We start from the raw sequence: 12,533 nt of genomic DNA, 5'->3' as shown, positions 1-12,533 counted from the left end.
ATTTAGAAGATGGCGACAGCATCAAATACCTCCTTGTGTTTCTCCATACAAGCGTAGAGCTTCTGGGAGAGGTCATTGGACACACTGGGCATCCCTGGTTTCTTCTTATTGGCTCGGATCAGGCTGCTGTTCTTGTTCTTGCTCGTCTTCTTACTGTTCTTCTTTTTGGCATTCTTGCTGTCACTTTTCGGGGCCTGTGTGTGGAGAAAACCAGATTTAAAATCGACTCCAATACATTCCATTAAAGCACTGAATCTGAAGCAGCCTCAAAATTGACCCAATTAGCAATGGTTCAGTATCTATCCTCGAAGCAATACTTTTTAACAACAGCTACTCCCATCATGTTATTAGAGGACCAACAACCAATATCCCACACCCCAGATCCTGTAACATATCCACAAAAACACTCCTCTCTCCTGTTGTATTGAAGTCCTTACACTCACATCTACGCTCTCGCTGGAGGTGCTGTTCTCCTCCCTCTTCCTCTCCTCCTCCTCCTGCTCCAGCTCCTTGATGCTCTCCTCCAGCACGTTGGGCCAGAAGTCCCCCTCAAAGTATGGTAGCTCGTTGGCACTGGTGAGACGGTCCTCTGTGGCCTGCTTGAAGACATCCTGAAACAGAGCATGAATAAGATATGTCAAGAGGGGGGGGACTCCATGCATACAATTACCTCATAGAAGAAAGCAGTTGGATTTGCCTGGCACAGCCTGTGCAATGTCTGACAAAACAAAAATGATTGTAGTCACCTTGTAGTCATGCACAATGCGCTCAGCTACGGCCTTGTCCAGCATCTTCTTGTACCACTCCTGTAGGCGCTTGGGCTTGGGGATCTTCTGGTCCACAGGATGACAGTGGAAGATGTAGTCGTCCCCTTCACTTGGGGGACAAGCCCAGATGTGCCCTGTTGTAAACCTGCCATGGGAGAGGAAGGGTTGAAGAATCAGACCAGCAAAGTAGAATGAAATCTGCAACAGACCCTTTAGTACATATCATTACACTATGTTTAGAGTGATGAGGTCAAGTCGTGTTCTCAGGAATCTTTACCCACTAATAGGTTGAGCTTAGTAAAAAAAAGGGCCTCGTCTCTTACCCCAACTTCTTGACGTACTCCAGGTACCCTATGAGTATCTCATGGTAGACGCCTGTGCGGAGGTGTCGAGGTTGGAAGAAGTGCACGCTGTCCAGGTAAGAGATATACACGCGTCTCTGGTTGGGCGGAGGGCTGTCTGAACCGTACTCCTGCACATGCATGCCGAAGAAGCAGACGTCAGCCCCGTCTATGTCCTCGAACGCAAACAGCGCCTTCGTCCTGTAGGGAAAGGACTCGGACATCTCCCCGGTGTCCACAAACCTGTATCAGTTAAAAGGAGAGCGTAAGTAGACACACCCACACAAACACTGTATAGGCGCTGTCCCACGAGAACAGATAACATTAGGATAAGTCTCAACTCTAGTCCACAAATGGGACTAATTGAAAGCCCACATGAACCTTGAGTCCATTGACACTAGGATGAATTTGACATCTTCCTTGGTAGTCTATATTTGACTCCATATTAAAGAATCACTACCCCACTGTGCCCTCAAGACTCTCACCTGGACTTCATGCCTGGCTTGACCTCCACCACCTTGTCGGAGACATGGACCACACGGATAGTGACATCACCAGACTCTGGATGGTTCTGCCGCCTGAGGTAGTCATTCACTCGCCCCTCTAGGAAGCTGCCCAACTTAGTTTGGGGGAGCCCTGTGAAAATTAAGTATGGAAATAGAATAGAATGTGAGAGGGTGGGAGAAATAGAGGAGGAACGATGGAGGACAGAAGGAAGAGAGGAAATGGGTGATAGCAATTAGAGGAAAGGTTACATGGTTTCAGTAAAAGCCAACCCAGTCTGGGGGGGATGTTATGTCTGTTTAGTATCTCAGCAGAGAACTTCACTGGTGATATTAAAGACGGAAGAACCACTGGGCTCTAATCTGACAGTTAAAAAAAATGTTTTAATAAAAAGGGCAAGTCAGAAGCATAAATTCAACCACTGACTGCTTGTATAGTGTTTCAGAGTACTCTGGAGTCAGTCTGAGGCACTTTGTCAATCAATGTCTAAAATGCCCTGATAGCGTTGTCAATTTGGCAACTAACAGCATATCTGAGACTTGGACTAATCCTCTGAACACTCAATAAATCAGAAGAGATGACAAGGTGTAAACTGGATCTGACACCATACAAGGACATTTCCCCCTCTTCCATTCAAGACATATTTCATTGAGATCCTTGAATGAGTCAAGGCCAGTTGGTCCTATTAATGCGCACTCCCGCTCGCCTAACTGTGGCTCCCTAAAAACTCTGCCTTCATTGAGGGTGTGGAGAATGGGATGGGGGAGGTAAGAATTTCCACACGTGGAAGGATTGTAGGCACGCAAAAACTGGACAACTGTCAAAAAGTTGGGGGGAAAGCGTGAGTATCGATGCCATCGCAAACTGAATTTTTTTAACCCAAAATATGATTTCAACTAGATTTCTGGACAGTGGACACCCACTGAGGAAAAAAAGATTTGTGAAAGGACATAAGGCTCCAACAAGATAAAAAAAAAGAAAAGTCCATGACTGCCTCGGTGACCCACAAACCTTAAAAACAGCAAACTATAAACCGAGAACCCCTAAATAACCATGTTTTTGCCATGGCCTTCAGTGTGTACAGGCCTGGGATAAGAGTGAACTCGAACCACAAAGCTGCAGCAGACTGGCAGCGGCAACTATTGTCTGAGGACTGGCTTCTGAAATAAAAAAATAGGGTTGGTTACATATAACATTTTCATTGGGGAGGGAGGGGGAGATACAAAAGGGTTGGGTCATGTAAAAAAGCGGAATGGAAAAAGGTAGAATGTGTGTTAACTGGAACACTCGTCCTCTCGAGTAGTGTATCAGGGCGTAGGGAATTAAACCAGACTGCCTCAGAGGAAAGAAGAAAATTATTTGGAAAAAACAGTGCATCAAATCATAAATTTAAACAAAGATTTGAAGGGGGAAAAAGTCAATTGTGTGTTTGCTCTTCACATGAAAGTATGGTGTTATACTTGTGGGATGTGCGTTTAGGAAATGTGTATGTGTCAGTGACAGCACCAAAGGAGAAGAGGGATAAAGAGAACACCGAAAAGAAACAGCTGAGTGACTGGAGAGGGGAGACAGACTGACACCCCGATGAAGATGACGGTAGATGAGCGCCCCCCGTTTGTCACTTACTCCACTTACTTCTGGCCGCGTATTTGTTCTCTTTCCGCGTCTTATTGGCCTTCTTAAGGCAGCTGTCACATACAAAGCTGTGGAGAGGAAAAGGAGCACGCTTTATTTCATTACTTCAAATACATCATATCTCAGTGGCCTTCAGCTAACTTCTTTGCCCTACTGTGTAAGTTGGCAGCAATGAATGATGTACGGTATTGCTGAGGGTCATGATGGCAAACACAACCACAGTAAGATTGAACCTGGAACTGCACCTTGGAATAAAGTGGGCAGTTTCACAGTTCTAACAGTCACATTAACATAAGATGTACAGAATGTGTACGCAAGTTGGCTCACCCTGCCGGCCATATGGTGTCATTATGCAGGACACAGATTTGGTGCATTTTACGCCCGCAGTCGGTACATTCCACAAGCCTACAGAAAAGAGAGAGGTGGACAGAGAGAGTCACGGGTTATTGATACCATGTGTCACACACGGAAAGTCATTATTTTCTCAACAGGAGTTTCAACTAGCAGAACATTTCAAGCACAAAAGCCATGACGATAACCTAAACAGGCCCTGGAGTAACTGACTAAAACACAGTAAAGACTAAATATTACAGTTAACAAATATTTCACAGTATCTAAAGTTTCTGCAAATGTACCACATGGAAAACATATGGTTTGACACCAAGTACAGACCAAATGTAAAGGGGGGGGGGGGGGAAGAGTAGGTACCATTCAGGGTCGAGCGTGTCATTCTTCTTCCTCTGAAACTGATCTTTGCTGATGGACCTGTGAAGAGGAGGGAGAGAGGCCCAGGAGTGTGGGAGGTAAGAACAGACTCAATCCAATCACTGGGCCAGAAATGCAATGTACTATATTACAGCCATAAAGAAAAGTCACAAGCAATAAGAGCAGGCTCTGGCTGTATACAGGCTAGGATTCAGCCATTTTGAAAACATCATCTAACACTTCTGGAACATTAGGAGCCCTCAGTATGTTGGGGTTTAGCTGAGAAGAGGCAGAAATCAAGTAAAAGGATGGAGATGGCAGTTGAGGTGAACTGCTGCCTTAAGAGGTAGAGGAGAGAGAAATACATTTTATTTTTTTAAAGTTGACTATTTCACTAAGGGAGAGACTGAGAAGGTATTCAGTGATGGGGAGAAAGAGAAGTCCCATTGAAGAGATTAAACATTTCTCAATCGCATTGATAGAGCATGTATAAATCAAAGGAACCAAACAATATTTACATGTCATCAAAATGAGCAATAGAAGAACCATGTCGGTATTAACATGGTGGGGGGTTTAGGAGGGGTGGGGAGGCTGGTACTCACGTCTGAGGCTGAGAAGGATCATCCCCCAGGGACACGCACTCGCCCTGGATTTCGTTGAAACACTTCTCACAGAAGTGGTACCTGTCAGCAAGAAGCCCAAATTGTGGTGAACTACACCGTTCGCCAACCGCACAGCCAATCACAGAGAAGGCACGAGGAAGCAGTCACCAATCAGGGCAGGGCAGGCCAGGAGAAGAGCAGAGGGCAAGGTCGTCGCCAGGTAGCAGCCAATCATGATGCAGGGTTTTTGTGTGGGCAGGTGTTTTGATTTTGCAGTTAAATTTTGGAGTGGATGATTGGTCACACCAAAGCAGGCCAATGCAGACATCACAAGCGTTAAAAAAGGAGGGAGAGAAGGGAAGAGATGGGGGAAGGGAGGGCAAAATGAATATTAAAAAAGCGTGAAATAAATCGTTACAGGTCAGACGAGGACGATGGAGGGATGAATAGGATGGGAAGAGTGAGGGACGTGGAGAACATAACATCCAACGAGGACAGAGATCCAATGCCAAGCACAGATTAGTGTCACAGACAGTCAGTTGACAAAAACATCATTAAAGGGATACTCTGAGATTTTGGGAGTGAGGCCCTTTATCTACTTCCCCAGAGTCCGATGAACTCGTGGATAATATTTTTATGACTCAGTGCGGTTTTAAGGAAGTTAACTAGCGCAATTGCTAACTAGCGTTAGCGCAATGACTGGAAGACTATGGGTAATTGTGCTAATGCTATCTCCAACTTCCTTCATACTGGACAAACATAAAATGGTATCAACAAGTTCATCTGCAAAAATCCCAATGTATCCCTTTAAGTTAACACAGTAACAAAAAGTGGGTGGGGGCTCAAAAAACAGTGTGGATGAGGAAAAGCAAGTGGTAGTGCAACAGCGACCCATCATCGTTTTGCTCCATTTATAAAGAGGGTCCCTTTCTTGTGTTGGAGAGGAATTATCATACATGTAGCGAGTTTGTTAATACCATGTTGCCCTAACATAACTACACTATAGTGAGTGTCTTGACGGTGAAATTAATCAAGCCAATCATCTCCACAGCTTTGTTCAATGAAATGTTCTGCAGACCAAAGTGTTCACTGCAGCTGTGCAGCAATATCACCCTGAGTCTTATTTGAAGTACTGTGTCCAAAAGGAATTATCTATCCATTATCAGTTTGATTCAATGACTTACCTGTAATTGATCAATACATTTCTCTATGCATTCTAAGTAGACTAGTGGAAAAGTATAGATTTCAAAATAATCTCAGGGAACCCACTTTGTAAATGTCAAAAGTGAAAATTAAATTGGTGAAGGATGAAGATGAAAATGGTGGCAGGGTGTAACCATTTAAAGCCAAATTAAAACTTAACTCATCTGTGATTGAACAATGCTATATTGCAGAGAATATCAGCATGCACAATAACATCACAATAAAACAATCGCTCAAGATGTGTGAAATGTAGATTAATATAAAATATGCAGAAAACATGACATGTGTGTGTGTGTGTGTGAGAGAGAGAACCCTTGAGGGTATGAATGACCCTGCTCCTTTCAGTGTCTGAGTATGTGAGTTTGTTTGTGCTTCTGTACGCCCCTTACCTGTTCTGGTAGCTAAAATAAGCAGCGTCGCGCGGGATGGTGCATAATTGTTTCCCATAGCAGCATAGAGTTTGGGGGGAAAACTCAAGCTGCAAACATAAGAGAGGACATAGTCTATGTACTGAAAAACACTTATTCAGGAAACCAATTATTTTGTACGATAGTATGTTTAACACGCAGTGGTAAGGAGAGAAGGTAAAAGCTGTGCTCTCTTCAATGACTGATGTTACACACATCCATTTACACACACTTCCACTCACCTTCCTCCCGCAGCAGTAGCCCAGGCCCTGCATGACAGGGTCGATTTCGGCTTCGAACACCTCGGCCAGCTTGGAGCAGTACTTGTAGACGCGGGACGTCTTGCGGTTGTACAGCCAGGCGTTGTTAAACATGAGCCAGATGTCATCCACGTATTGCCAGGGCTCCTGGTACTGTCCCGTGTCCAGCTTACGCTTTATCGTCGACAGGTCTATGGGGTTCTTTACAATGTCAAAGTAGTCCTGGAGGGGACCAAGTCCAGGTGTCAGCGAGGGTGTGGTTCAGCCCGGAAAGGAGGGTGGGGGGAAAGGGATTGGTGTGGTAATCGATGCGGGGGGGGGGTAGAGAGGACAATGGTCGTCGTCGTCATCATCATCGTAAATTGTTGAAGTAGCAGAAGTTGTGGTGGACATCCGGATGGAACCAGAGCAGGGGAGAGAAGAGGGTGCAGGGGACAATGTTGACTGCTGCAGAGAGGTTCACTTGCAGACAGAGAGACATGACAGCTTCTCCCCTTCACCACTCAAACTTTGCACCATTTCTACATTAATGGGGGAACAGGCCAAGGAAGGACACTGGGGTGGCCAGGCTTGTTCCCTCCCATTCTGCCCAAATTCAAACTTCTCCTCAAATCAAGGCTAGATTAGTACTCTGAAGGCAGACCAACTTTTACATCCAACAGTTATCAGAAATGACAGGAAAAGCACCCATTGTGCACTTTAAATTTGTGTTTGTTTTTCAAGCAGTCAGACGGTTCCAGTGCAACCGCTTTCTCCTCTACAGACTCTCCTGAAGGAGAGCATTTTCAGGGCATGAGTCAGGGTACAAAGCTGAGGTGAACAGAGCAGTAACAACAGTCAAGCAGTAACAACACACGCTGGTAAACTGGCAGCATGGAGGTTGGCAACACGGCACAGTCAAAGCCAAGAGCACTGAGACAAAAGGGGCAAAGCCAAGGATCTCTCTCCGTCTCCAGGGAAACACAAAGAGGAAATGAGACCCTTCACTTTGACAAACAGAGGACACAACAGCCTGTGATGCATGAACACATGGCACATAGTATGCCGCATTCCATTCATCTGAGCTCAATTACAACAACTACGAGTGCTGTTTCTATGAGTGTATTGGAAAATGAGGTGTGATAATCCCATTGTGGATAGATAAATCCTTGCACTCATAAAAGTGTGGTATTGCTGGTTATTTGAGCATGTTAAAAGTATTTGAGCAGTTCCTGAGCCTGGTTGAGTGTCCATGTTGAATACCCAGGTGGTGTTCTGGGGTCAGGTGCATCACTGGGGCTATTGAGGGTTACTGAGGAGAAGTGTGCCAATGACCTCTGAGAATGGAGTAAGTGTGCCCTAGCATTGCTTGAGGAGAGTTAAAACTTTGGTGAGGACCATACGATATCAAGTCCCCCTCAGGCTGCATTTACAGTCAGCCTAGAGTTCTGATCTTTTTCTACTAATTGGTCTTTTGACCGATCAGATCCTCTGCCAATAATTGGGCAAAAAGATCAGAATTGGGCTGCCTGTGTACATGCAGCCTCAATGGCGTACAAACTATTATTGTAATTAGTGCCAGACATCATTGCCTGGGTATCTCTTCAATGGTGTTCAATAGGAGGTCTGAGATACTTGAATTGCTAGCTATTAGCATTATCTGAGACACACTACTGCTGCATACAGGCATTGGCACCACTCTTCACATAACTCACAATCAACAATACTGATTACTGGCGAGGAACTGTCTAGAAAGCTTGAACTATGAATAGGCATATGTGGGAGATTTTTTTTTAATGCTAAATCATATCCAAATTAGAATTGTAAAAGCATAACAAATGCAATTAAAAGAAAGCAGTTTAAAGAATAAAGAAAGTAATGGGCTATGAACATTTTTGGCTAGTAAGTTTCCCCTTTATGGCATGTTACTTTAAATGCAGAACAGTGATGTGCCAACTGATAAAATGGCAGCTTATTTTAGGCCTTTTGAAGTCTGATGAAAGGCAGAAACACAAGCCGCCATTAACAAGGCCCAGGGGTCTAACATTCATGGCCAGGGCCAAACCACCTCTCAAATGTTGATCTTAATCAAAACTGACCGGTAGAAACCAATCCAAAAAGAACAGAAAGGTTTACATTTGCATCTCTTAAAATGTTACTGACAGACTTATTGATTTCTGTTGACTTGGTTTACAAGCAAAACAAGTTTTTCAAAAATGTACATTTTTTTTGTGGTGTAAGAGAAGTAAGCATGAGCTGACACACACACACAGACAGATACACACACGCACCTACCCAAGAACCTACAGTAAAAACCAACTGACCTACGTTTGATGTATAGTATACTCTACCTGAGCAGAGACATAACACTCAAATTCAGGATTGAGACAGCTTTCTCTCACTAACACACACACACACACAGTATCGCTACAACTCCCCTAGCCAACAGTCACTCCCTCATCCCACTCTTTCACACATGTGGCAGTGGTAAGGATGAAGAGAGGGATGAAAGAAAAAGGAAAATGAAAAAGGAATGAGAGAAAAATGAACTAAAAAGAACGGTAAGAACGTTTTTAGAGGGAAGCAAAATGGAAGCCAGCGCAGTCCCTTACCAGGTTAGTTTTGTTACTAGTTCGAATACGTACGGGTATTCCCAGTAACTGGGGGTCCACCGGTTGGCGGAAGGGCAGAGACTCAGGGTCTTGGCGGTACAAGGCCTCCAGGGTGGGCATCAGAGCCTGACGCAGCTCCTCAGGCTTAAAGACTGGGGTAGTGGAAAGAGGAGGAGAGAGGGAGCGACAGAGGAGAGGAAGTGGGGATATAGGCAGTGCAAGTAGTGGAAAAGGAGGAGCAAGAAAGATTGGAAAAATAGTTTTTGATTAGGCTGGTCACCGGTGAATACACACTTAGCTTCAAAGATTCATAGCCTAGATCTATACACCATGTCTGACTTAGGTCCGAAACAAATGTTGAGGAATGCTTGCATATGAAGATAAGGACAGGTACATTACTCCTATGAAGAAGAGAGGAAAGAGTAAGGGGTGGGGGTCTTACTTTTCCTCTTATTCTGAGCGCTGGCGGGGGAGCTGTGCGTGCCCGATGCCCCAGACCTCTCCTCTTCGTCTTTGGGCTCAGTCTTCACCTCTGGCTTCCTGTCTCTGTCCTCCATCTTCGGCGTTGCTGCCGATGACGACGTGTCCATAGGCTCGCCCTTGCATCCGTCGCCTGAAGGCTTCTCCTTCTTAATCTGAGAGGGAACATCATGTTCAATATCCTATACACATTTCCAGACATCATCCTGAATGTAATACAATCTGTTAGCTGTGTGTAAAATAATCTTCACCACGCCGGCTAGCTAGCACTGGCTTTTGCTTTTGGACCCCTGCCTTAGAAAAACTGGAAGCCTCACCTCAGGTTTCTCCTCTGACTTGATGTCTGCCTGTCCCTTGCCCATCTTCCCAGAGGCCTTCCCCTCTCCCTGGTCCTCGGCATCCTCATCGTCCTGTTGTTTCACCTCCATCTTGGGCTCAGCTGGGGCGGGGGCGTCCGACGAGGTCAGCTGGGAGCTAGGGTCCACGCTGCTCACCGAGGCCGGAGTGGAAGCCTGGCCGTCTGCCGTCAGAGAAGACTTCTGAGACAGCTGGGAGGACAGAGAGAGAAAAGTTAACGGAAAGGAAATGAATAACAGAACCAGCCAAAAAAGATAGTGAAAAGAGTGAACAGCCAAATACGTAGACCAACAAGGAACGGAGGGCAAGAGAATGACTAAGGTGTCTGTCCAGGCAACGAGGGAAATCTCAAGACGTGACGTATGGAGGTATAGCCAGAGACCAGGGATCAGCTTAGAAATCCAAAGAACAGCACTTCTGACAACCATGAGGAGTTGAGTTAGTGAGACTACGGGGAAAACTACTCACTGGAGTTTGCGGAAGCTGGGTTGGCACATGGGCATTCTGGGTAGGCACAGACTGAGCCTGCCCTGTCGGGAGGCCTCCAGAAGCTCCGCCACCATTTGTCTGCTGCTGGAGCTGACTGGGCTTCTCCGAGTTCATTCCTTGCCCCATTGGCTGTGACGACGCTAGCTGCGGGAGCGGAGCGGCAACCTGGGGCGGGTTGGGCGTGTGAGGCTGGGGGGTTTGCGAGCCTGGCTGACCAGGCGGCGTCTGATGAGGGGTTGGCGTGAGGCTGCGTGCCGGGGAGGGGGAGTTCTGTCGGATGGGGGGGCAGTGCGGGTGTGAGTTGGGCTGAGAGGAATTGGAGTTAGGCAGTTGCAGGTTGGAAGGAGGGCCTCCACCTACACTGCCTGGCCCCATAGAGCCCTGGGAGGGCCCTGATCCTGCCACTGAGCCTGGCTGGGCTGCAGGGCTGCTGACCGGGAGCGAGGGCGGCGTGGGCATCTGGGCCTGCTGGAAAACACCATGGAGGAGATGGTTAGAGTCTATACCCAACATCAAATATAACAACTACTTTACTGTCACCCTTTACTTATAGCATTGGTTCCAGTATCTATTTACCTGCGTCACGCCTCCTTGTAGCCCTGGATGGTTCATGCCGACTGCGCCAGCCCCGAGGCCAGGACTGGACCCAGGGAACTGACCAGGAGGGAGGTACTGGTTCTGGAGCTGGGCCACGTTGGGCTGCCCCATCCGCGTTGGCCCCATACCCATCTGAGTGAGACCGAACAAGATAAATTATTCAATTTTGTTCTAATGAGACCATGGTTATTTTCTATAGTCACTGTGATTGGAATGTTGAAATATAATCAATTTCTATCAATATAGAATGCAGTTCTTTCCAACTTCATTTGGACATTGTTAATGAGAGACGGCGACTAACCTGATTTAGAGGTCCACCAAGTGGGAGGGGAGGCGTTGACCTCTGACCTAATGACTGCATACCCATTTGTCCAAACTGATTCATCCCTTAGACAGACGAGAGAGAGAGCAAACCAGTAACACACATTAGCCACCATTATATGTCCACCCTTCAGACTGGTTCGGGTTGTGCCAAGCAGCAAACTGAGCTGAGCATGCATGACTGTAGGAACAACTTACCTGCAGGGTTCTGCATCCTGTTCACCATCTGATTGGGTCCGGTGGGTCGAATCATGGAGGGGTCAGCATGAGAACCATCTGAGAGTGAAGAGAAACACATTCATTAGCTTTGCATCTATGGCTACAGTAACCAGGTTTCCATCCAATCATTTCATGCGGATGAATTACCTGACGGCCTAATGGAAACAGGAAATGTGTTGGTAAAATGTCCTCATGACCAAAAACAAAAAATACGCTAGACGACAAGGGTGGATAACTGATTATGCGACAATTGCGGCAGAAATATTGATATAATAACTAGAGGTCGACCGATTATGATTTTTCAACGACGATACCAATTATTGGAGGACCAAAAAAAGCAGTTGCCGATTTTTATTTATTATATATATAAAAAATAATGACAATTACAACAATACTGAATGAACACTATTTTAACTTAATATAATACATAAATAAAATCTATTTAGTCTCAAATAAATGAAACATGCTCAATTTGGTTTAAATAATGCAAAAACAGTGTTGGAGAAGAAAGTAAAAGTGCAATATGTGCCATGTAAAAAAGCTAACGTTTAAGTTCCTTGCTCCGAAGCATATGGTGGCTCAATATTCCCAGTAAAGAAATATTAGGTTGCAGTCATTATAGGAATTATGACGCGTCAACTCTCTCTCTCTCTATACCATATGTGTTTCATATACCTTTGACTATTGGATGTTCTTATAGGCACTTTAGTATTGCCAGCCTAATCTCAGGAGTTGATAGGCATAAACAGCGCTGTGATCAAGCATTGCTAAGAGCTGCTGACAAACGCAGTAAAGTTTGAATGAACGCTTGCGAGCCTGTTGCTGCCTACCACCGCTCAGACAGACTGCTCTATCAAATCATAGACTTAATTATAATAAACACAGAAATACGAGCCGTTGGTCATTAATATGGTCAAATCCAGAAACTATCATTCCCGAAAACAAAACGTTTCTTTCAGTGAAATACGGAACATTTCCGTATTTTATCAAACGGGGGGCAACCCTAAGTCTAAATATTGCTGTTACATTGCACAACCTTCAATGTTATGTCATAA

The 12,533-nt window shown here is 45.4% G+C and overlaps 1 protein-coding gene across 13 annotated transcripts in view; it reads right to left on the bottom strand.

Annotated features, from left to right (window-relative positions):
- Positions 1-12,533, bottom strand: part of ep300b (E1A binding protein p300 b) — a 29,172-nt gene that overhangs the window by 4,378 nt on the left and 12,261 nt on the right. For 2 of the 13 annotated variants that reach the window (XM_014203808.3, XM_014203812.3), the window contains exons 11-28: positions 11,458-11,535; positions 11,240-11,325; positions 10,918-11,070; positions 10,321-10,809; positions 9,813-10,043; positions 9,458-9,650; positions 9,016-9,167; positions 6,407-6,646; positions 6,147-6,235; positions 4,555-4,665; positions 3,956-4,012; positions 3,575-3,652; positions 3,239-3,315; positions 1,594-1,744; positions 1,091-1,351; positions 747-912; positions 438-611; positions 30-194 (exon numbers count right to left, since the gene is read on the bottom strand). In XM_014203808.3, the coding sequence (XP_014059283.2) occupies positions 30-194; positions 438-611; positions 747-912; positions 1,091-1,351; positions 1,594-1,744; positions 3,239-3,315; positions 3,575-3,652; positions 3,956-4,012; positions 4,555-4,665; positions 6,147-6,235; positions 6,407-6,646; positions 9,016-9,167; positions 9,458-9,650; positions 9,813-10,043; positions 10,321-10,809; positions 10,918-11,070; positions 11,240-11,325; positions 11,458-11,535 (2,951 nt within the window). The remainder of the gene's footprint in view (positions 1-29; positions 195-437; positions 612-746; positions 913-1,090; positions 1,352-1,593; positions 1,745-3,238; positions 3,316-3,574; positions 3,653-3,955; positions 4,013-4,554; positions 4,666-6,146; positions 6,236-6,406; positions 6,647-9,015; positions 9,168-9,457; positions 9,651-9,812; positions 10,044-10,320; positions 10,810-10,917; positions 11,071-11,239; positions 11,326-11,457; positions 11,536-12,533) is intronic. The other 11 variants (XM_014203810.3, XM_014203814.3, XM_014203811.3 and 8 more) reach the window with 10 other exon arrangements.

The sequence above is a fragment of the Salmo salar genome, chromosome 06 (assembly GCF_965601325.2).
Source record: "Salmo salar chromosome 06, fSalSal1, whole genome shotgun sequence".
Classification (NCBI taxonomy): Eukaryota; Metazoa; Chordata; class Actinopteri; order Salmoniformes; family Salmonidae; genus Salmo; species Salmo salar.
Note: the sequence above shows the minus strand (reverse complement) of the source record. Positions and strands in the feature narration are given on the sequence as shown.